Below are 26012 nucleotides of genomic sequence, written 5' to 3' on the forward strand. Positions count from 1 at the left end.
AGTGTGTCAGAATGTATTACAACGACCGCTATTTTATTCTCTAGGGTGTTAGGCCGCATACACACGGGCGGACTGTTCGCCCAACTTTGTCCGCTGAACAGTGTTTGGGCGGACAGTCCGCTCGTGTGTGGGCTTTCAGCGGACAGTTTCAGCGGACAGTTTGACGAACAAGGTTTTTCGGAAATTCCGTAAAACTGTCCGCTGAAACCTTGTTTGAGCGAACAGTCCGCCCGTGTGTAGGCTTGTTCAACAAACTAAGTTCCGCGCATGCTCAGAAAGGCTTAACACGCCGAAAGTTATAATGCAGTGTATAGGACGTCGTATTTTTCGTCCCGTCGTACGTGCCGTTCACGTCATCGCGCACGGTTTCAGCAAACTGTTCGTTCGTCGTGTGTGGCCATGTCCGTCCATGCTAATTTTGAGCGGACTGTTTGCCGAAACTGTTTGACGGACAAAGTTGGGCGAACAGTCCCCGCGTGTGTACGCGGCCTTAGAAAAAAATGTATAAATGTTTGGGGGTTCTAAGTAATTTTCTAGCAAAAAAAACTGTTTTCAACTTGTAAACAACTCAACGGAGGAAGACAGCCAGAGAAGAAGAGCAGCTTTTTTTGGTTAGCAGGGAACTGGCTGCGAGGGAGAAGAAGGGTGCTGGAGAAGATGGCTGCGGGAGAAGATGGCAGCAGGAGAAGATGGCTTGGAGCTTCTCGCAATTTTTTCCACCAAATTTTTTTTTAACATTCAGCTGTCAGCGGTTGAAAAGGTTTCAGCTATATACAGTGTTTTAAATAGAAAAATAAAAGACCCAATACACATCAAAAATTGCATCACAAACACAACACTTGCATTTCTAGTGCGATTCCATTGAAGTCTATTACACACAAAATGCAGAAATAAACCCTTTTCAAAAACGCACCGGACGCAAAGCACATAGATGTGAACGTGTACCATAGGAAACCATGCTAAATTAACTGTAGTGTGTTTCTGCAAACTGCTGTAATTTTACAAAAAGACAATGGCTTTAATATCACTTTAATATTCGAGTAATAGTCTAGTCTGACTATTCTAATTCTTCTTTTGCTGACTTTTTTCTCATCCAGGAACTCCTTTGTTGATTTTTCTCTCATCGATCTAGGAAGTTGGGCTCTTCTACTCCTTTCTCTTCATGCTCCCTCTCCAGCTATGAGGAGATGAAAAACGGAAATGTAAGTAATTCCGTGTACTACAAATATCTTTGATGTAGCAGCAAAGCAAGACTGCAATAATAGATAACACAATTGGGTGTGGGGCCCTTGGAGGTCTGGCCCTGACTCTGATTTAGGAATCCTTTCCATAATACCACCTGATTTCACCAATGGAAATGTTGTAATATGATGTGTTTATCAGCCACAAGATACTTTAGAATCCATACGATAATTTTACGTTTGAGGTTGTGTATATAGTGTAGATTTCAGTTCATAAACAGGCTAATATAAGCTGAATGTTTTTCTGGCATCTGAGTAAATTAAATAATTTCTAAAGTCACATTTGTTGCACTGAGTGGCCCCAATCCTCCTCTTCTGAGGTGCTGGCTGCCCCACCTCTGATCCCTCTAGTCTAGTCTAGTCTAGCAAGCCTCTTGCTATGGGGGCAGAGGTTCAGGCTTGATCCTGAGCCAGGCTGTGTGCTTCTATAGTCACACACAGCATGGTTCTACCCCACCCACTCCCACTCCATCCTCACCTCATGCAGTGATCACATGGAGTGGGTGTGATTAGCTGTGGTAGCCCTCCCATTGTTTTTAATGTGGCTGCTTTCACAAATCAAAGGTAATATCTGGGTTTGCAAAGTAATTTGTTTCGCGCAAAGTGGATTTACTTTGTGTATATCGTTTGTGGCGATTAAAGAATATACTTATGTGTTTTTGTTCCTGGAGTTCAGCTTTAACTTCTTTCTATAACTGCATAATCTAAACTAGTGAACTATAATGGCCCATTCACACCAGATGCAGTGGGATGCACAGTTGGAGACAGTCCAAAATCCAGTTTATGCTATGGGCACAGTTCACACTATTGTATTGCACTGCAATGCAGTTAAAATAAAAAAAGTACAGCAAGCTCCATTTTTTGCACTGCAAATGCACAGAAATGCATGAAAATGCACTGCAACACAGTGCAGTAAACATAATGCCGCATACACACAACTGGACTTTCCGACAGAAAAGGTCCGACAGGATCATTTCATTCCGATTATGTGTTGGTTTCAGCTGACTTTTTTTTCCCAAAAAGTCTGACGGACCTAGAAATAGAACATGTTTTAAATCTTTCCGACAGAATCAATTCCTATCGGGAAAAACATTTGTCTGTATGCTAGTCCGGCGAACCAAATACGACGCAAGGGCAGCTATTGGCTACTGGCTATTGAACTTCCTTTTCTAGTCCCATTGTACGTCATTGCATTCAAAATTAACAGACTTTGGTGTGATCGTGTGTAGGCAAGCCTGTTTGGTCGGAACTACGCCGGAAACTCAGTCGAAAAGACCGTCAGAGTTTATTCTGATGGAAAGTCTGGTCATGTGTACACGGCATTAGAGTCCAAAGAAGAAAGGCAGAAGTGACTTCAAAGGAAATGCAAGCTTAGGAAGAATGCACAACAAATGCACGCAAACTGCGCATAGAAAAAAACCTGTGTCAAATGCACATTGCTACACGTGCACACATACGGTAAACGTGCAGCTTCTGATGTGAATACGCCTTAAGGCTCATTCATACCGGGTGCATTAGGGCACACTGACAGCTCTTTCCAGCATACCCCCCCACGCAGACAAGGCAAAATGCTTTGTTTCCTGACCTTGAGGAAAGTGGAAAAATAGCACTGGACCCCTAAGGTTATCTGAGTGGTATTGCTATTCTAAAGTATTTATATTGATATAAATAATCTGATTTCTTGGTAGGCAACTTTTACACCCCAGAGGATCTCTATGGTCCCCATGGCTTAAAGTATAATGTTACAAAAATGGAAACTGAAGCACCACACCACTGCTAAAAGGTTCAGATACAACTTAAATCGAAAAAAAAGTTAGGCAAACGATCAAAAAAGTCCCCAATGCATTTGGGGGTGCAAAAACATACCCTTCATCAGAGTTTGATTGACTTTTATTGGAATTAAATTATATCTGGACCTTTTAGCAGTGGTGTGGCTTCAATTTTAATTTTTGTTTCCTATGCTGTCTTTGCTATGGTGTGTGCTGAAAAAGGTCCTGTATGTAGTACTTTTTTTTTTTAGCACAGCTGGTTACAACATGAACCATCGCATTGCAATTCTGCTGTGATGAATAGAACTGTATTAAATGTTGCTTGCATAATGTAATTGCATAGCTGGTAAGGTGTGTGTGTGTGACTACTGTTTTCCATATCCATGTGTTCGCTTAGGATCACATTTAAAGTTTTTCAACTTATCTACACTCTTCGTTGACACCAACAGCTGTGGAAGAAAGTTCCACATCCTTACCACTCTTGAAGTAAAAAACAACAACTTTTAATTGCAATTTAATGAAGCATTTCTCATCCAACTTCATTGTCTGACCATGTCTTCTTTAGAAAGATTAAAATTTTCCTCCCAAAGCTAGAGTCACCATTCAAGTATTTTTATATCTCGCATATGCCCTCTTAAAGTTAGTGTAAAGCTTAATATATTTTTTGTAACACATGTGCATTTATTATTATTATTATTATACAGAATTTCTATAGCGCTAACAGTTTACGCAGCGCTTTTTTTTTGTCCATTGTTTTTTATTATATTTTTTTACAAAGAACATATTGAGAAAGAATAACGCAGAGAAGTAAACAAAATATATCATACATTCGGGTATGAGGAAGAAGATCATTTGAAGATCATTTGTACTATATATGCCATGTTTAACAATCGTGAAAAAACAGTATTAGCACTATTAAATATTAGGTATAGAGTGGAGTGTGTTTCACTGCCCAGTAACAATTCCTCACCACTTTCTACATAATATTTTCAAGGCCGAGTCTGACATATTAATATGGGGGATTTTTCTTCATGAGTTTGCGACCTCTATCTGTAAAGCATTGAGTAATTCTGTTCTATATTCATTAGGATCTGAGGCCCTAATAGCAAGTGGAGACGTATCCTACTATATATAGCATCTCACAAACATGAGTACACCTCTCACATTTTGGTGTTGTCGCTTTCACTTTCTCATACTGGTCACTGGAAGTTGAACATGGCACCCCATGGATAAGAACTGTCTGAGGATCTGAAAAAAAAAGAATTGTTGTTCTACATAAAGATGGCCTAGGCAATAAGAAGATTGCCAAGACCCTGAAACTGAGCTGTAGCACAGTGACCAAGACCATACAGCAGTTTAACAGGACAGATTCCACTCAGAACAGGCCTCATCATGGTTCGACCAAAGAGGGTGAGTGCACATGCTCAACTTCATATCCAGAGGTTGTCCTTGGGAAATAGATGTATGAGTGCTGCCAGCATTGCTGCAGAGGTTGAAGGGTGGGGGTCAGTGCTCAGACCATACACTGCACACTACATTAAATTGGTATGCATGGCTGTCGCCCCAGTAGGAAGCCTCTTCTAAAGATGATGCACAAGATAGCCCACAAACAGTTTGCTGAAGACAAGCAGACTAAGGACATGGATTACTGGAACCATGTCCTGTGGTCTGATGAGACCAACATAAACTTATTTGGTTCAGATGGTGTCAAGCGTGTGTGGCGGCAACTAGGTGAGGAGTAGTGATAGCCGAATGGTTCGCCCGGTGGTCGTTTCGCGGCGAATTTCGGCTGTTCGCGGTCCGCCCGGTCGGCGGACTATTGCCGCCGTTCGCCCGGTGGACTTCCATGTTTACTGTGTAAAAGAACTTTGACCTATGATGACACATCCATCATGGGGTACAGGACAGCCAATTGAGACATTACAGCACATGGACACTTGGACATTCCCCCTAACTTATAAATAGACCCGATCCGGCTGCCATTTTACATTCTTTCTTCTGTCACTATAGGGAGGGGTTGCTGTGTGGAGCAGGGAGATATTGCAGTGACCCAAATCGCTAGCTATTTGGTACACAAAAGTTCTTTTCAGGACTGGTATATGTGTTAGGTGTAGTTCAGGATATAGGTTTGCTGTGCTACTAATTGTTGCAGCAGCCTGAGTGTCTTTTGTCAGTTTAGAGAAAGGGACAGGACGGTGTGTGCTGCAGGGATAGTAAGTTTAGTCATTAGCTGTTACTATCAGGTCCACAAAAGTGCTATTCCAGTTATTGTTCCAGTAGCCTCTGTTTTGTCAGTTTATATAGGGACAGGCAGGAAGCTGTGTGTGAGGCAGTGAGGGTCAGTTTAATCAGTAGCTGTTACTATATTAGGTCCACAAAGGTTCTTTTCAGGACTGGTATCAGTGGTATGGTAAAAGGCTTGTACACGTATAATATACTTTCTTCCAAAAGAATATTATACTTGACTGCTGCCCTTCTGCTGCAGTCTGCTAATCATTCACAACTCACTTGTTCCACAAAGGTCCTTATAAGGACTGGTAAGGTCTAGGGTGCTACAGTACATAGGGTTGAGTGAGGTACAGACTGCTATTCCTTAAGGACTGGTATAGGTCCACAGTACATAGGGTTGAGGTGTACTACTGCTGACCGCTGCCCTATACTGCAGCAGTCCTTCATCGGTATAGGGACTGACTTACAGTCTGCTAATCAGTCACACACAACCTACTTGTTCCACAAAGATCCTTATAAGGACTGGTAACCTGGTGTAGGGTGCTATAGTACATAGGGTTGAGTGAGGTACAGTCTGCTATTCTATAAGGACTGGTATAGGTCCACAGTACATAGGGTTGAGGTGTACTACTGCTGACCGCTGCCCTATACTGCAGCAGTCCTTCATCGGTATAGGGACTGACGTACAGTCTGCTAATCAGTCACACACAACCTACTTGTTCCACAAAGGTCCTTATAAGGACTGGTAACCTGGTGTAGGGTGCTATAGTACATAAGGTTGAGTGAGGTACGGTCTGCTATTCTATAAGGACTGGTATAGGTCAACAATACATAGGGTTGAGGTGCACTACTGCTGACTGCTGCCCTATACTGCAGCAGTCCTTAATCAGTATAGGGACTGACGTACAGTCTGCTAATCATTCACAACCTACTTGTTCCACAAAGGTCCTTATAAGGACTGGTAAGGTCTAGGGTGCTACAGTACATAGGGTTGAGTGAGGTACAGTCTGCTATTCTATAAGGACTGGTATAGGTCCACAATACATAGGGTTGAGGTGCACTACTGCTGGCCGCTGCCCTATACTGCAGCAGTCCTTCATCGGTATAGGGACTGACTTACAGTCTGCTAATCAGTCACACACAACCTACTTGTTCCACAAAGATCCTTATAAGGACTGGTAACCTGGTGTAGGGTGCTATAGTACATAGGGTTGAGTGAGGTACAGTCTGCTATTCTATAAGGACTGGTATAGGTCCACAGTACATAGGGTTGAGGTGTACTACTGCTGACCGCTGCCCTATACTGCAGCAGTCCTTCATCGGTATAGGGACTGACGTACAGTCTGCTAATCAGTCACACACAACCTACTTGTTCCACAAAGGTCCTTATAAGGACTGGTAACCTGGTGTAGGGTGCTATAGTACATAAGGTTGAGTGAGGTACGGTCTGCTATTCTATAAGGACTGGTATAGGTCAACAATACATAGGGTTGAGGTGCACTACTGCTGACTGCTGCCCTATACTGCAGCAGTCCTTCATCAGTATAGGGACTGACGTACAGTCTGCTAATCATTCACAACCTACTTGTTCCACAAAGGTCCTTATAAGGACTGGTAAGGTCTAGGGTGCTACAGTACATAGGGTTGAGTGAGGTACAGTCTGCTATTCTATAAGGACTGGTATAGGTCCACAATACATAGGGTTGAGGTGCACTACTGCTGGCCACTGCCCTATACTGCAGCAGTCCTTCATCGGTATAGGGACTGACGTACAGTCTGCTAATCAGTCACACACAACCTACTTGTTCCACAAAGGTCCTTATAAGGACTGGTAACCTGGTGTAGGGTGCTATAGTACATAGGGTTGAGTGAGGTACAGTCTGCTATTCTATAAGGACTGGTATAGGTCCACAGTACATAGGGTTGAGGTACACTACTGCTGACTGCTGCCCTATACTGCAGCAGTCCTTCATCGGTATAGGGACTGAGAGTTTTGTCACAGGGTCATTTAAAAAATGACAGGCAGAGGAAGAGGCAGGCCCTTCCGCAGGGGTGGTAGGGGTAGGGCAGGAGCAACAGGCTTGAGCCAAAGTGGGAAGTTGCAGAAGGTGCGTTCAATTCATTTAAAGGACGCACCAGACTTGGTTGAGTGGCTCACTCAGCCTTACTCTTCTGCACCCTCCTCATCCTCTCGATCTGCACCCTCTTCTTCACTCTCTGCTATGTGCAACCCCAAAGACACTACCACCAACAACTGGTAGTTAGTTCAAGGTAATTAGTCACAGGCATTATTTTCTGATCCATATCAAGACATTTCTGATGCGCAGCCACTCTTGGTATTGGATCAGGAAGAGGAGGTAGCAACAACCACTACTCAGCAGTCTGACGACAGTACCCAGATCAGCCCAAGGAGGAGGTTGGTCCCGGGTTTTGCTGCCTACTCCGAGATCTCTACTTATAGCGGTGGGGAAGGTGACATCGATGATGACGTGTCTAGTGATGTCACGTGGGTGCCCACAAGAGAGGAAGAGGAGGGGAGTTCAGAGGGAGATATGGACCAGCAGATAGGGAGGAGAAGCAGGAATAACTTACATTGCACAGGAGGGCCAAAGCAGACTGCAAATGTATCAGGAGCGAGTCATCGACCATGGACCGCCTTAAGAAGGCACATGAGCAGCCATCACCGAGCCCAGGGGGAGCAACGAAACACACAAAGCCACACTCCAGGCTCTCACCATCCAGCCTCGTCTTCTACTTTTCCTTCTCCTCTCTCCTCACAGTTGTCCTTCACTCCACCTTCCATCACGCCAAGCTCACGTTTTTCTGCAAAAAGGCAGGCTTCCGTGGGCCTAATGTTTGAGCGTAAAAAAATGATGACGCCGGATAACCCTCTTGCCGGTTGACGGCTGGCTTGTCAGAACTCATAGCCCGCCAATTACTGCCATATAAACTGGTGGACTCGGAGGCCTTTCGCAAATTTGTGGCCATTGGAACACCACAATGGAAGGTCCCACAGTGTTGGTGCCAAGATACATCTGACCACAGACACATGGTCTAGCAAACATGGGCAGGGAAGGTATATCACTTTTACTGCTCACTGGGTGAACCTTCTGACAGCCGTCAAGCATGTAACCCGTGGCACCAGTGTAGATTTGGTTTTACCGCCACGGATTGCATGCAGGCCTTCTTCTCCTCCTCCTCCTCCTACTCCATCCTCCTCCCTCTCCTCCTTGGCAGACTTCTCCTTTTCCGCTGCTAGCATCTCTTCCGCTGCGCCGCCCAAGCTCCCCAGAACCTATTCGACATGCCAGGTGAGACGTTGCCATGCCGTGCTGCGTCTGTTGTGCCTGGAAGCCAAGAGCCACACTGGCCCAGCACTCCTTTCAGCTTTGCTTTCACAGGCAGATCAGTGGCTAACACCACTCAATTTGACAGTTGGTAAAGTGGTGTGTGACAACGGTGCCAGTCTGCTTAGCGCATTGAAACAGGGCAAAATCACGCACGTGCCATGCATGGCACACGTCTTAAACTTGGTCGTGCAGCGATTCGTTGTCAAATACCCTGGGGTCCAGGACATCTTGCGGCAGGCAAGGAAAATCTCGGCCCATTTCAGAAGATCTTACACGGCCATGGCTCGCCTTGCTGACATTCAGCGGCGACACAATCTGCCGGTCAGACGTCTTATTTGCGATTGCCCGACGCGATGGAACTCAACCTTCTATATGCTTGATAGGCTGCTCCAGCAGAAACGTGCAGTTAACGTCTACCTGTATGAACTCTGCGGCAGAACAGGTTCTGGGGAGCTGGGGTTTTTTTCACCGCACCAGTGGCTGCTCATGCGCGACGCATGCAGACTTCTGCGCCCATTTGAGGAGATCACCAAACTGGTCAGTCACAGCCATGACGCCATCAGTGACATGGTACCTTATGCCTTCTTTATGGAGCGTGCATTGCGTTGTGTCATTGATCAAGCTGTGGAGGAGCAGGAGCGGGAAGATGAGGAAGCCGCAATGCTGGATGAATTCCCAGGGGGGGCTACTCTATCTGAGACAAGTGAACAACAGGAGTCTGGAGAGGAGTCAGAGGAGGATGGTGCCGGGGCGGATGAGGAGGAGCAAGAAGAGCATGCTTTAAACCTTTCTGGGATCCCTGTTGTTGTGCGTGGATGGGGAGAGGAGAATGAAGAGGACGACATTATCCTGGATGATGAGCAGGAGCCAGGCCACCACCCCGCTTCCAGTTTAGTGCAAATAGGGGCCTTCATGCTCCAGTGTTTTAATAGGGACCCCCGTATAAAAAGCATAGGGGTCAAGGACCAGTACTGGGTGGCAACGTACTTAGACCCCCGGTACAAACACAAAATGGCGTAAAGGTTACCGCCATCACAGAGGGCTGGCAGAATGGAGCATTTCCAGGCCTTGCTTCGAGAAATGCTGCATTCTGCTTTTGCGTGCGCTGGCAGAGGAGCAATTCCCACTCCCAGAGAAGGAGTTGCGGGTACCAATCCAACAGCGCCTGCAAGAAGAGGCCGGTTTGAAGATGTGTTGGTGACTTCGGATATGAGGTCATTCTTTCAGCCGACCCATCGACAGGTGTCATCCGGATCCAGCATCAGGGAACGCCTAGACCGTCAGGTGTCCGACTACATCGGGTTAACGGCCGATGTGGACGCTCTGAGGAGTGATGAACCCCTGGACTACTGGGTGGGCAGGCTTGACCTCTGGCCAGAGCTTGCCCAATTTGCAATCGAACTGTTGGCTTGCCCCTCGTCCAGTGTCCTGTCCGAAAGGACGTTCAGTGCAGCAGGGGGGGTCGTGACTGATAAGCGTACTCGCCTAGCTCACGACAGTGTTAACTACCTCACATTTCTAAAAACTAATGAGGCATGGATCTCGGGGGAATTCAACACATGTGACCAGTAGACCATGTATATGTCTATAAACAATTTTTTTAATCGAGCACACAGACCTTCTTTCTTCATTTGGCTCACTTCCTTGTCCAAAAAAAGCACACCGTACTATATGCCCGTACCCTCCTCTTTGAAGAGGTTGAGCTGTGTCATATTTCTACTGGGGCTGCTTATTATGAGGGGCTCCCACCATCCCTGTGCTGTGCTGACTTCCTCCTGGGGCTGCTTATTATGAGGGGCTCCCACCATCCCTGTGCTGTGCTGACTTCCTCCTGGAGCTGTACCTCTGCTGTGCATATTATGAGGGGCTCCCACCATCCCTGTGCTATGCTCATTATGAGGGGCTCCTACCATCCCTGTGCTATGCTCATTATGAGGGGCTCCCACCATCCCTGTGCTATGCTCATTATAAGGGGCTCCCACCATCCCTGTGCTATGCTGACTACCTCCTGGGGCTGCTTACGGTGCAGGTGTCAGTGCTGTATATCACGGTGCTGATGTCAGTACTCTCTATCACGGTGCTGCTGTCAGTGCTGTATATCACGGTGCTGGTGTTAGTACTTTATGTCACGCTACTGATGTCAGTGCTCTCTATCACGGTGCTGGTGTCAGATGACTCTATCACGGTGCAGGTGCCATTGCTGTATGTCACGCTGCTGATGTCAGTGCTCTCTATCACGGTGCTGCTGTCAGTGCTGTATATCACGGTGCTGGTGTTAGTGCTTTATGTCATGCTGCTGATGTCAGTGCTCTCTATCACGGTGCTGGTGTCAGATGACTCTATCACGGTGCAGGTGTCATTGCTGTATGTCACACTGCTGATGTCAGTGCTCTCTATCACGGTGCTGCTGTCAGTGCTGTATATCACGGTGCTGGTGTTAGTGCTTTATGTCACGCTGCTGATGTCAGTGCTCTCTATCTCGGTGCTGGTGTCAGATGACTCTATCACAGTGCAGGTGTCATTGCTGTATGTCACGCTGCTGATGTCAGTGCTCTCTATCACGGTGCTGCTGTCAGTGCTGTATATCACGGTGCTGGTGTTAGTGCTTTATGTCACGCTGCTGATGTCAGTGCTCTCTATCACGGTGCTGTTGTCAGATGACTCTATCACGGTGCAGGTGTCATTGCTGTATGTCACGCTGCTGATGTCAGTGCTCTCTATCACGGTGCTGCTGTCAGATGACTCTATCACGGTGCAGGTGTCATTGCTGTATGTCACGCTGCTGGTGATCATCTCCTGCACCCTCTTTTTTGCCTACCCTGACCTTCCCTCTCCTCCATTGCCTTCATGCGCTCCACAGTCCTGAATTGTTACAACAATTTCCCATATAAAAAAAGAATGCTTGTAGTTGTCGATCCCAGATTCACCTCATACATGTGTTATGTCATTGGCCATGTGGTAGGACTATGTTTGCACAGCTATTAATTATTTTGTGGCTGCAAATTTGACCTGTAGGTTTGCAAAGTTCGCCTCCCATTGAAGTCAATGGGGCCCGCCGCGAACGTTCCGGTTCGCGAACTATCGGCTGCGTTTGCGGTCCGCGTTTGCGAAACGTCCCATCGGAAGTTCGTCCATCACTAGTGAGGAGTACAAAGGCAAGTGTGTCTTTCCTACAGTCAAGCAAGGTAGTGGGAGTGTCATAGTCTGGGGCTGCATGAGTGCTGCCGGCACTGGGGAACTAAAATTCCTTGAGGGAAACATGAATCCTAACATGTAGTTTGTGACATACTGAAGCAGAGAATGATCCCCTCCCTTCAGAGACTGGGCCACAGGGTAGTATTCGAACATGATAATGACCACAAACATCTCCAGGATGACCACTGCCTTGCTAAAGAAGCTGAGGGTAAAGGTCATGGACTGGCCGAGCATGTCTCCAGACCTAAATCCTATTGAGCATCTGTGGGGCATCCTCAAACAGAAGGTGGAGGAGTGCAAGGTCTCTAACATCCACCAGTTCTGTGATGCCGTCATGGAGGAGTAGAGGAGGACTCCAGTGGCAACCTGTGAAGCTCTGCTGAACTCCATACCCAAGAGGGTTAAGGCAGTGCTGAAAAATAATGGTGGCCACACAAAAAATGTATACGTTGTGCCCAATTTGGACATTTTCTGGGTTCTTGGTTTCTTGGGTTTACTTACTTCTGTTGCCAGCTGTTTAGACATTAATGGCTGTGTGTTGAGTTATTTGAGGGGACAGCAAATTTATACTGTTATACAAGTTGTACACTCACTACTTTATGTAGCAAAGTGTAATTTTTTCAGTGTTGTCATATGAAAAGATATAATAAAATATTTACAAAATATTGAGGGGTGTACTCACTTTTGTGAGATACTGTATGTGGGGTTTTCTACTTATGTTCCTCAAAATTCAGTAAGTAGAGATTTGGGTATGAATATCGTTAATTGCGGTCATTGTGGTTTGGTTGGAAGTATGTGTGATTGTGTTAGCTTGGGTGTAACCGTATGTTAGGGATGTGCAGGCAAGCGTTTATGTAGTAGATATTGGGATTAGAGATTGTGAGGGAGAGTAGGGGAAGGGACGGGACTATAAAGATAGGGGACGAATAGGGGGAAGTAACTAGAGGCTAAAGGTAAAGGTGTCTCGAAACCAGCTGGTTGCGGAATCTGGGGTATAAAGAGGAGTGATAGGGTAGGGGTTTCTGCCTTTTCCTTCCCCTCCTGTTTTGGAATAAGAGTCTACAATTTTAAGGCACGTGTTTTTTATAGTCGTCCGTTGTTCTGAAATGTTGCCAGCAGGATCAGGTTAACCTGTATATGTCTGAGGTGTCCATCAATTAGTGGATGAGTTCCTCCATGTCTGCGATTCTTTGTATGTGTTTAAACTATTTTGGTATTGTTGGGGGATTAGAGGATCGGTTCGGGACATCAAGGAGTGGGTTAAAGGAAAGAAATTCCATCTGTGTATGATCGGACTTAGGCTGCTTTCAAACTGGGGTGGTATTCAGGCGTTACAGCGCTAAAAATAGCGCCTGTGTAGCGCCTGAAAAAAAAGGGCCCCTTTCACTCCAGTGTGAAAGCCGGAGGGCTTTCACACTGGAGCGGTGCGCTGGCAGGACAGTGAAAAAAGTCCTGCTAGCCGCATCTTTGGAGCGGTGAAGGAGCGGTGTATTCACCGCTCCTAAACTGCTCCTACCCATTGAAATCAATGGGACAGCGCGGCAATACCGCCGGCATAGCGCCGCTGCAGCGGTGCTTTGTGGGCGGTTTTAACCCTTTTTCGGCCGCTAGCGGGGGTTAAAACCACCCCGCTAGCGCCGACAGACCGCCGCTAAAACGACGGTAAAGCGCCGCTAAAAATAGCGGCGCTTTACCGCCGACGCCCGCACCGCCCCAGTGTGAAAGGGGCCTTAGGGGTAGATTTACTAAATCTGGAGAACTCAGAATCTAGTGCAGCTGTGCATGGTAGCCAACCAGCTTCTAACTTCAGCTTGTTCAATTAAGCTTTAACAATAAAACTTGGAAGCTGATTGGTTTCTATACAAAGCTGCACCAGATTTTGCAGTCTTCAGTTTTAGTAAATAATCCCTTAATCTTTATTGAAACAGTGCAAAGTCTGATTGTCAATGCTAATTGCCTTTTTAAAGGCTAATGTCCACTTGGTATTGTTTCTGGTTGTTTTTCCAAAGAGATAAATCAGTAAAACAAGCAATGTATGGTATTGGGGATTCTCTGACTACTGTCACCATGGAAACATCTAGTTTTAATTTTCCTGCTGCCTATGCCTAAACTAAGATATATGATTTCTGAGGCACTGAGCAATGGGGTCAATTTACTAAGAGTTAAATATCAATGAAAACATTTGTTAAAATAACCTATGCGGAAACAGTTGTACAAATGTTCAATTTGCCTGTAAATAACTCAAGTGGTAAAACACTCATAATGCAGTAATTACCGCATATTTTCATGTGGTAATTTATCGCACAGTAGCTGGTTGTTAAGGAGCTGGCAGGGAAGGCGGCTGCCGTGCCCTTAGCAACATATGACTCGTCAGCCTTCTCTGAGCATGCAGCCTGGCAGGATGGGGGGGGGGGGGGGAGTGAGCACCCTCCCCTCCTAAACCATACCAGCATGCCGCTGGTCAGTGACATCACATCAATCCCTTTATCGGGATTGGATGTTTTTTAACTTTTTTTTTTCGGGTCGGCTGTGGCAGTGGGTATCGTAACTATTGTGAGTATGGATCTACACCGGGGGACATTTTTTACAATTTTAGATTTCTTAATAAAGGGATGTCAAAAACTGGTGTGTTTTTATTTACTTTTTACACTTTTTTAGTGAATGTACCTTATACTTATTCACATCTGGGGGCTTCCATATTTCGATAAGCCCCCTCCCTGCCCACAGACCTCCATAACCATCAGTCAGGGTTGTGGTAAAGAGACCCCTTTCTTCATCAACATGGGATTAAGATTCTTTGTTGAGGGCATGTGGCCTGGTATGGTTCGGGGGGGGGGGGGGGGGGGGGGCTCGTTCGCCTCTCCCCTCCTTCCTGGCCTGCCAGGCTGCATGCTTTGATAAGGCAAACCCTTGCTGTTTTTTTTAATAATTTTTAATTACCGGCATCTTTTAAAAGAGACATCCATTGTTAAAGGGGAAGTCCACCCTATAACTAAAATCTCTGCATCTACAGACATGCACATTCTAAGGCCGCGTACACACGAGCGGACTGTTCGCCCAACTTAGTCCGCTGAACAGTGTTTCAGCGGACAATCCGCTTGTGTGTGGGCTTCAGCGGACTGTTTCAGCGGACAGTCTGACGAACAAAGTCTTACGGAATTTCCGTAAGACAGTCCGTCCAAACTTGGTTTCAGCGGACAGTCCGCTCGTGTGTAGGCTAGTTCGACAGACTAAGTTTGGCGCATGCTCAGAAAGGATTTACACGGCGAAGGTTGCATTGCAGTGTATTGGACGTCAAATTTCTCGTCCCGTCGTACGTGCCGTTCACGTCATCGCGCACGCTTTCAGCAGACTGTCTGCTCATCGTGTGTGGTCAAGTGCGTTCATGCAAATTTTGAACGGACTGTTTGTTGGATTGTCTGACGAACTTAGTTGGGCGAACAGTCCGCCCGTGTGTACGCGGCCTAACACTAACCTATCTATCCCTGTAAAGAAAAGCTGATATAGAGGTGGAAGCTCTGCAGAGGATACAGCCGAAAACGTTACCCATAGAGTTACTATGAAAAAATTCCTTTTACTCAAAAAGAGTGTATATCCTCTAATGAGAATTTAAATAGGGCTACTGCAAATAAATAATAGTGTAGAAGTAGAAAAAAAAAAATAGTTTAAAATTTATATTTATTTAGAAAAATATAAAATCAATGACAAAAAGCAACATAGAGTATTTACAATGGATACATGGACAAAAATGAAGGACAAAGCCTATACTATTGAAACATAGTGGTATACAATAGATAGAACCAGACGTTTCGAGGTGTTGATATGTGAACCCCTTCTTCAGGGGTAGTCGGCTTGGTCGCAACAAAAATTATGTCTATAGTTCAAAAGGGGGAAAAATTTATACTGCTACATATCTTTGGTAAAAAATAACCCACATTAGTGTATATTATTTGGTCTTTGTGAAAGTTATAGAGTCTACAAACTGGTGCCACTCACTGAAAATTGATCACATCTGATCAGGCCTTCAGTACATCAGGTGTATCTCATTTCTTGAGACACTAACAAGTCAGGAAAGTACAAATACCCCCCAAATGACCCCGTTTTAGAAAGTAGACATTCCAAGGTATTAAGTAAGTAGCATGGTGAGTTTTTTTAAGTTGTAATTTTTTCCCACAATTCTTTGCAAAATGAAGATTTTTTTTTTATTATTTTTTTTTTTTTTACAAAATTGTCAAATTATCAGGTTATTTCTCACATACAGCATTTGCATACAACAAATTACACCCCAAAATACATTCTACTACTCTTCCCGAGTGTGGCGATACCACATGTGTGAGACTTTTACACAGCCTGGCCACATACAGAGGACCAACATTGAAGTAGTACCTTCAGACGTTCTACTAGAAAAAATGACGCATCTCATTTCTCAACAACCTATTACATTTTTGAAGGCCCAGGAGTACCAGGACAATGGAATTTCCCATAAATTTACCCCACTTTGGAAAGAAAACACCCCAACGTATAATCTGTGAGTCATAATGAGTCTTTTGAACGGTTCAGTTTTTTCCAGAAGTTTTTGGAATATGTGGAAAAAAATGAAAATGCTTTTTTTTTTACACAAAGTTGTCAATTTATAAGACACATTCTGCTACTCCTCCCGAGTATAGCGATATCACATGTGTAGGACTTTTACACAGCCTGGTCACATAGAGAGGCCAAACATTGAAGTAGTACCTTCAGGCATTCTAGGAGCATAAAGGACACATCTCATTTCATTCCTACCCATCACACTTTTGAAGGTCCTGGAGCACCAGGACAGTGCAATTACCCACAAAATGACCCCATTTTAGAAAGCTAACATCCCAACGTATATTCTATGAGGCATGGGCTGCAAATAGGTACTTGGGTACTCTGATGGCCTGGTGACAGGTACTCGGGTACTCTGATGGCCCGATGAGAGGTACTCGGGTACTCTGATGGCCTGGTGACAGGTTCTCTGATGGCCTGGTGACTGGTATTTGGGTACTCTGAAGGGCGGTTATAGGTTCTCAGGTACTCATATGGACTGTGACAGGTACTCGGGTACTCAGAAGAACTGTGACAGGTACTCCGGTACTCTGATGGGCTGTGACAGGTACTCGGGTACTCAGATGGGCCGTGACAGGTACTCGGGTACTCTGATGGGCCGTGACAGGTACTCGGGTTCTCTGATGGGCCGTGACAGGTACTCGGGTTATCTGATGGGCCGCGACAGGTACTCGGGTTTGGCTGAGAGCACAGCCAATGTGCAGTTAGCATTCCTGGCACGCCTTTTTTTTTAACTGTTTAAATCAATGGGTTTACTTCCACTTTAACTGTTACTATTAAAGAAAAAATTTGGAAACGGGATTATATTGATTTGCTTTTGTTATTGCCTACATTTAAAGAATATTATTATTATATGATAAAAAAGAAGGTGATAAATTGGATGATAACAGGCGGCGGTCTAGTCCTCGCAATTTCAATAATTGGTTGAGGGCGTTTTGTATATATGCTAGTATAATGGGCAAACAACATCTTGAATTATGCAGTGGCATGTTCCAACAATCATTTTAGAGGCATACAAAAATTTTCCGTGTTTGTCTTGATTCTTTTATGATGAAGCTTTTAGGCAAAAGCTTTCTGTTCATAAGTCTTTGAAATGGGGTATGAAGGATGTCGGCCTTTGGTTGAATATTTTGTTGCCACAGAAACCAGCTGTTAAACCATTTGTACCTGTCACTGGATCATTTTGTAAAGGCTTAATGTTTCAATTTTAATGAAGGTCATTGTAAATGGCTTCATAATTGTAAAATGTTGCCATGGCTTCTTCTGTATCCAGATTCGCAAGAAAGCGGACATTTTAATTGATGGTTTTGGTTTGGGTTTTCTTTTGCCTACTTTCTCTGGTGTTGGTTGTGTGATTTTTAAGAATTTAGCTTCAGTTTCATTACATACAGATATTGTTAGAGAGAAAATACGTAAAGAAATTGCTGATGGGAGGGTTCCGGGCCCATTTGATCGCCCGCCATTTGATAATTTCAGAATCTCCTTTAGGGGCTATTCCTAAAAAAGAGATTGGTTCCTTCAGGATTAGTCATCATTTGTCTTAGCCTGACAGTCTATCTTTGAATGATGAAATTGATCCAGCCTTGTGTTCGGTTTCTTATTCTTTATTTGAGGATGCGTTGATCAAAATCAGGGCAGTTGGTACTCCGGCTTTGTTAGCTAAGGCTGATATAAAATTGCCCTTTCGTCTTTTGCCTATACGTCCTTCTGTGCTTAATTCTTGATTAATTAAACTTTATTATTTAAGGTTTCCTTTTGTTTATGCTTCTATGGAGATTTGAAAATATCTGAACTTCTTCGTCCTGGTCCTAATCAATCTTCTGGTTTGGGCCTGATGAAGTCATCTGTGAATATCAATTCTGGGGTTCTTCGTTTATTTCTATCCAGGAGTAAATGTGATCAAATTGGTCGTGGTCATTGGATTACTATCTGCTGTAATGTGGATGTTTCAATCTGTGCTGTTTCTCTGTCCTTGAATTACTTGTCTTTGAGGCCCTCTCTTGAAAAGCAATTCTTAATACATGCAAACGGTCACCTGTTGACTATTTTTCAGTTTAATTCTGTTTTAAAGAAATGTTTACGCTATTTGAAACTGGATCATCTTGCACTGTCATTACATTCTTTTCGCATTGGCGCAACTACTGCTGCGGCTAGTTTAGGTTGTTCTGCTCCTGATATTAAACGTATTGGTAGATGGCGATCCAATAACTTTAGTTCTTATATTCGTCCTAACAATTTAATTTCAGATAACCCTTTCATCGCTTGGATCACCGGCCATTCGTATGTATACTGGGCCCATAAAAGGGCTGAATCCAGATGTTATGGTACTAATTTGGATTTGTCTACGTCTCGCTTTATGTTGCATTGGTATGGGCATCGTGGAATGAGATGGAATCATTTATGTAGTATATTTTCTTTGTTGCACTCAAAATGGCCAGTTCCTGATATTACCGTATTCTATTTGGCAGGGAATGACCTCGGTCTTCGAAAAACCTTGGATTTAATTGCTGATATCGAATCCGATTTTTTATGCTTTCACGATATAATGCCTAATTGCATTTAGTTTTTTTCGGAGATCGTGCCTCGTTTAAAATGGCTTTCCCCTTCATGGAAACATTTTGAAAAGATGAGAAAGAATGTTAATCGAGCAATTGCAAAGTTTATGCCTGTTCTTAATGGTATCTCATATCGACATGTGGAACTGGAGGGCGATGTACTTGGATTTTACCGCCCTGATTGCATTCATTTGTCTGATATTGCTCTGGACATCCTTAATTGGAATATTCAATCTAGTGTGGAGTTGGGCGTGGGCCAGTTGGGGTGCCGTGCTTATTTTTAATAAGCTCGGCGTATGGGACTGTTTTAGTTATTTAATTGGCTTGAGCTTTAATAGCTAAGTCGTGGTAATTGTTGTTGTTATTGATGTGTTATTATCATTTATGATGTTAAAGTAAAATGGAATATATATTAAATATTTTATATACCTATAAATAAAAGGCCACAGCCATTAAATTCCACATCCATATATGTGTCCAGTATTTTTTAATGATATTTAGATATGTTTAAGTTATATATATATAGTTCTGCCTAGCATACCATATAAATGGTGGGAGGGACAAGCATCCCACCATATATGGCAGTGGCGGCTGGTGAAGTTTTTGGATGGGGGGGCGCCAGACCCCGCCCATCATGACCCCGCCCATCATTTTGGCCCCTCCCACTTCTCATAAAACATGTCCCTTATGTAATCTGAAAAAAAATTTGACGTGGGTTCCCCCTCCGAGAGCATACCAGGCCCTTAGGTCTGGTATTGATTCCAAGGGGAACCCCCTACGCCGAAAAAACAGCGTGGGGGTCCCCCCCAGATCCACACCAGACCCTTATCCGAGCACGCTACCCGGCCGGCCAGGAAAGGGGGTGGGGACGAGCGGGCGCCCCCCCCTCCTGAGCCGTACCAGGCCGCGTGCCCTCAACATGGGGGGGTGCCCCACCACCCCAAAGCACCTTGTCCCCATGTTGATGAGGACAAGGGCCTCTTCCCGACAACCCTGGCCGTTGGTTGTCGGAGTCTGCGGGCGGGGGGCTTATCGGAAACCGGGAGCCCCCTTTAATAAGGGGGCCCCGGATACTGGCCCCCCACCCTATGTGAATGAGTATGGGGTACAATGTACCCCTACCCATTCACCTGTGAAAAAAAGTACAAAAAAAAAACACAACACAGGGTTAAAATATTTTATTGCACAGCTCCGGGGGTCTTCCGTCTTCGGGGGTCTTCTCGCCGGACTCCTCCGCTATCTTCTTGTAGCTCTTTTGCTAGCGGAGGAGTCCGGCTTTCTTCCTCGCCGCCGGCCTCTTCTCCCGACTTCGGGGGTCTTGTCCCCCTCTTCGGTTCTTCTGCCGGGCCACCGCGCCTTCTTATAGCTCTTTTAGAGGCGGTGGCCCGGTCTTCTGCAGTGCGGAAGCTAGTCGGCGTTCTGCAGTGCGCCGCAAGGCGGGTTTTTAACCCGCAAATGAAGCGCCATGGATGCAATCTTGTGATTGCATCGACGTGGCGCTTCTCATAGTGCACTGTGACCAGCGCCACAGTACACTATGTTAAATTGTTAAATGACATTTTTTTTTTTTTTTTTTAAATGTCTTAAAGGGCCCGTTTTTTTTTTTTTGGTTTTTTTTTAACTTTTTTTTTTTACTTTTTTTTTTTTTTACACCTAGGGAGAGGGGGGGCGGCGCCCGGGCGCCCCCTATGGGCGGGCCGCCACTGATATATGGGATGCTGGCAGACTCATTTAAATAAAATTGCATTTTTTGAATGTTTAACTTTTTTTTTGAGCTGTTAAAATATACTTACTTATGATTGGTCCAATCTCAATGGCCATGCCACGAGTTGTACACCTATAAAAGAGAGAAAAAATGTGTCATAAGATGCAGTTTACCGGACCAAGAAGAGAAGATCACATCCCACCCTCCCATCCCATGTCGTGTCTTATGTTATGAGGTTTTTGTCCTTTTGTTTGAAAGGGGACTGTTTTAGTTATTTAATTGGCTTGAGCTTTAATAGCTAAGCCGTGGTAATTGTTGTTGTAATTAATGTTTTATTATCATTTATGATATTAAAGTAAAATGGAATATATATTAAATATTTTATATAACTATAATAAAAGGCCGTGGTCATTAAACTCCCCATACATATACTGTATGTGTCCAGTATTTTTTTAATGATATTTAGATATGTTTAAGTTATATATATATAGTTCTGCCTAGCATACCATAATTACTGATGTTCAGTACTAGGCTTACCAAGCTAAATCCAGCTAGCATGTCAATCTGTGGTATACTGCAGTCCAAAGGCAATCAGAGGACATCTGTTTTAAAAGGCTGTGTAATTATTTAAGCTAGCCCTCTGATAGGCTTGCGACCAGCAATGGGAGGAGTAGGATGTGACTGGGGGAGTGCCCCCTGAGTACAGCGGCGCGTGGCGCCACCCCCCGCACATCCCCTCAAAGAGGGAGACTAGTGGTGCCGCCCAGTGTCAACGTCCCGCGGCACAGGTGAGGCATGTCGTTCACATGGAAACCATGTAAAAACATACTGGCCAATAGTGAGGGAGGCAGGGCACGCTTCTAGGGCTGTACCCAAGCCCTTTCTTAAGCATCTGAATGAAACCGATCAACCATTTGTCATTATAAACAAAGAAAAATCACAGCAAATATTGCAACACCACATTACAATGTAATGTTTAAGTCCAAAGTCCAAATGCATATACAGTAATAAAAAATGAAACATCAAATATAACAATTTACAATAAAAAAAAAACAGAAAATAATCACAAATCATTAAATACATATACTGGACATCTCTGAATAGAGATTTCACTTTTAATTATAATTCCCACTCAGACCCTCCAGAGGACACAGATTTCATCATTCTAAAGATTCCCACTCAGACCCTCCTGAGGAGAATCCCTCCAAGAATGGCCTAAATGAGATTGCTCCATTAAGGCCAGGTGGCTTAGTCGCATTTAGCCTAAATGCGACTAAGCCACCTGGCCTTAACGGAGCAAGCTTACCACATGTTTTTATCCAACATGTTATCCAATGTGGTAATCTTTAGTGAATTGACCCCAATGGGCTATATTTATATAAGTCCAGCTTCAGTCATTTCTCAGATTATTTTGGAAGTGCTCAGTGCAGAGTATAAGTCATCATTAGTGGCTATTTTTTATTATCCACATCATTATGGTAGCTCAGTGGCCTCCAAACTGTGGCTTGTTGGCCATATGCAGCCCTTTGCTTGCCTTTATCTGGTCTTTGGGGAACTTTTTCTACCAATGATATGAGCCACTATTACTCCCATCAATACGAGGCACTATTACTCACACTGATATAAGATACTATTCCTCCCACTGATACCAACAATAGTCCACTATTCCTTAGATTGATACCAATGATGGGGCATTATTCCTCCAACTAATACCAGTGATGAGGCAACAGCCCTCCTCGTTCTGACCACAGAGCATTTTTAAATCTGAGATATTGTCTATTCCCACTGATGCTAGCGCATTTTCTACTCTCACTGGCCATATTCCAGTCTTCCTGAAGTCTGAGACACAGTAAACTGCACTTTTGTTTAGAACGATTGGAAACCCCTGTAGGCGCCAAAACAAACAAACAATGCCACGATTAATTTGATTTTGTTCCTGAGAAATACTCCATTATCAGAACTCCTGTCATTTTATTATTTGCTTTTGGTGTCCCATTAGGAAGTTGTTACTGGAACAGAAAGTGGAACGAAATATACCAGTGGCATCAAGGCCAAGATGAAATTTGTAGTTTACAGAAGTTAGCTTGGAAGGAAGAGAACATTGTGATTTCAGTTCAATTCATAGGAAGTCACTGATCTTTTGGCAAGATCAACAGATGTATTCTGGGCTAAAAAAATGTTCTTAGCCTGAAAGATGAAAATGTTTGAAGCCACTAAGGACTGGTAAGCTACAAATGAGCAAATAAAAGAACATTTTGTTCTTGGATTTAAATATTCTTTAAAGAGGTACTAAACCCCACCCCCATGCTTTTATCCTTTTGCCCGTAGAAATGTAGTGTTTTTCAAAACACATACTCTACAGCACAGTGAATCCAATGGGTGTAGGCAGCCAGCAACAATGATGCTTTGGACCTGCCCTCTATCCTCTGGAGTGCCCCCCGGCCCCTCTGCCTATAGACCCTGCAGCCTTCTGGGAGATGTGATGTAAGCATCCCAGGAGCTTGCAGAGTCGAGTACATGTCATTGTGGCTTAGGCTGAAATAAATTTAAAATATTTTAAAAATAAATGAAAAGAAAAAAATCCCTTGATTTTGCTTGAAAAAATTGCTAATTATTTCAAAGTAGGGGAGCATTAAAGCAGAACTTTTGCTTGAGACTTTAGTTCCATATTAAGTAGATTTAAATGGTGTATATGGGAACCCATTTATTGCTGGAACTGTCACTATCCTCGTAGCTAGATAACAACTTTCTGGATATCGTAACTTAGGCAACATTTTTTGGAGAGACTAATCCTTTCTCAAGCCTATCTAAGAGGTAGGGTGGGGTGGGGGTACTAGAGTGTAGACATCGGGTATTCGCCTGTTTGCCGAACAGTATGCGGTGTTCGCGGCAAATTTGAAAGCTGCAGAACACCGTTAAAGTCTATGCGACACTAACATTAAAAAAAAGTGCTAATTTTAAAGGCTTATATGCAAGCTATTGCTATAAAAAGTGTATGGGGACCCGGGTCCTGCCCAAAGGGGACATGTATCAATGCAAAAAAAGTTTTTAAAACGGCATAATTTTCAGGTGCAGTGATTTTAATCATGCTTAAAGTGGAACAGTAAAAACTAGAAAAGTCTACAATTTCTGGGGAAATTGTGTGAAGTGTTCTTGCCTCCACCTACTGGAGTGGGCGGAGTAACTGGGTCGAATGGCTTGAGTAACTGTTGTGTGGTTGGAGTGGCTGGAGTAACTGTGAAAAGTGTTAAAAAGCTTAATATTTTAAATAGTATAAATAGTATTAAAAAAGTTAGCTGAAAGAGCTGAACATTTTTCTGTTTCAAAAAATATTTTTTTTTTTTAAATTTCATAATTTTTTTTTCCAGAAATTATTATTTATTTTAAATGATTTTTTTTTATTTTTCAAAACCAAAAATGATTTTTCAAAAATGATTTTTTTTCAGAAATTATTATTTATTTTAAATGATTTTTTATTTTTATTTTTTTTAAAAATTCATACATTTTTTTTTTTTTCAAATTTTTTTTGTTCCAAAATTATAATTTTTTATGGGGTGGTCATAATGTTTTGACTGATCATGGGGTGGACATAATGTTTTGGCTGATCATAGGGTGGACATAATGTTTTGGCCGATAATGGGGGGTCATAATGTTTTGGCTGATAATGGGCGGTCATAATGTTTTTTCTGATCATGCGGTGGACATAATGTTTTGGCTGATTATGGGGGGTCATAATGTTTTGGCTGATCATGGGGGAGTCATAATGTTTTGGCTTATCATGGGGTTGTCAGCTTTTGTCGCCTCCCACTCTCGTTTTAAACATTTCACCATTCATTCCTATGGGACAAATTTCGCTGCAGAAACAATATTTTGTGAACCATTCGGCGAAACGTTCCACAAAGTAATAGCACACCAATCTGAAACAATCCGCACGTTTCAGTATATTACTGTCTATGCAGTGTAAAAGCTGTGGGAGCAGTTAGGGTGGTAAATTTGGCTATAATGATAGTAATATATATGTGAGATAACAGTAAGTGGTTTTGCTATGCAAGAACACTTAATTAAATATTTCTTTAAATAACGTGCCTGGGGGATGTCCTTAGTATGCCTGTAAAATAGTGCATTTTTCCCGTGTTTAAAACAATACCACACACACACACATATATATATATATATATATATATATATATATATATATATATATATATATATATAAAATATTCGAAATATAGGTAGGTGCATGTATAGGAAATTTTAAAATAGTGTTGATTTTATCTTAAAGCGTAACTCCACTTTTGTTGAGAAAAAAACATTCCCCTCTGTGTGATCTGTGTACATTGCAAGGATCATAACGACCTTTGTTTCAGATTCCTACCTTTGGTTATTCTGAAGAAATCCCTGTGTGTTTGTATGTGACTCTGTTCCAAGTGGTTATAATGGGAGTGGTTTCATAATTATCGGTCAGCTGTGGCAGCTGCAGGGCGCTAATGAGGAAAGCTGCTGGGCTCGCATCCCTTTAGACATGTTCCTATTGGAAATATCTCACCAAAAATATTTTTTTTTTGTTGAAGGGGGTGCCTGAAATCTGACATGTATCTTAGCACAGACTTCTGGGAAAATTGATGAGCCAATCACACAAGCAGGAAATTATGTTTCTGTGGAGTGGTCAGTACGCATTCTGTGTACAGAACAACTCCATGTAGCCATATTGAATTGCATGTATAGAAAATTACTGCGGCTGCAGATTAAACATTTAAACGTTTACATTTTTTTAAGCACATTCAATTACAATATGACTTGTATCGCAATTGTACACGCTAATATTATTTTTTCTTTAATTGCTATTTTTTTTCCCCACGAAACTGAAGTTACCCTTTACCTTATACTGTATATCAGGGATTATAATGTTTGTGTGGAATCATAATTATAGCATGCTTAACGAATGCATGAACAAAAACTTTAGAGATGTGGGAATAAGGAATAGAATGTGGTTGTTCAACAACTTCCTAAAAAATATACAATTGCCATATGACTATTTATCTGGAATATGCAGGTCAATTTTGGGCATCAGCTTGTTATAGTTGGTGAGGTTGAAAAAGTCCATCGAGTCCAACCTGTTTGTGTGTTTTTATGTCAGTATTACATTGTATATCCCTGTATATTATGGTCGTTCAGGTGCGTAATACTTTTTTAAATGATCTATGCTCCCTGCTGAAACCACCGCTTGTGGAAGAGAATTTCACTTCCTTACCACTGTAAGCCCTTGTACACATGGTCGGACATTCCGACAACAAAATACGTTGGATTTTGTCCGACGTATTTTGTCCAAAACTTGTGTTGCATACACACGGTTGGACAAAGTTGTCGGAAAATCCGATCGT

General features: G+C 43.3%; 1 protein-coding gene across 4 annotated transcripts in view; it reads left to right on the forward strand.

The window, feature by feature from the left end:
* Positions 1 to 26012, forward strand: part of FLT3LG (fms related receptor tyrosine kinase 3 ligand) — a 601019-nt gene that overhangs the window by 168336 nt on the left and 406671 nt on the right. For 3 of the 4 annotated variants that reach the window (XM_077457020.1, XM_077457019.1, XM_077457021.1), the window contains one exon: positions 1098 to 1202. In XM_077457020.1, coding sequence (XP_077313146.1) covers positions 1188 to 1202 — 15 coding nt within the window. In that variant the 5' untranslated portion in view covers positions 1098 to 1187. Of the gene's footprint in view, positions 1 to 1097; positions 1203 to 4203; positions 4421 to 26012 lie in introns of those variants that run through there. The other variant, XM_077457018.1, reaches the window with a different exon arrangement.

This window comes from Lithobates pipiens, unplaced genomic scaffold, assembly GCF_037356315.1.
Source record: "Lithobates pipiens isolate NorthernLeopardFrog02 unplaced genomic scaffold, aLitPip1_a1.2 Scaffold_27, whole genome shotgun sequence".
NCBI lineage: Eukaryota > Metazoa > Chordata > Amphibia > Anura > Ranidae > Lithobates > Lithobates pipiens.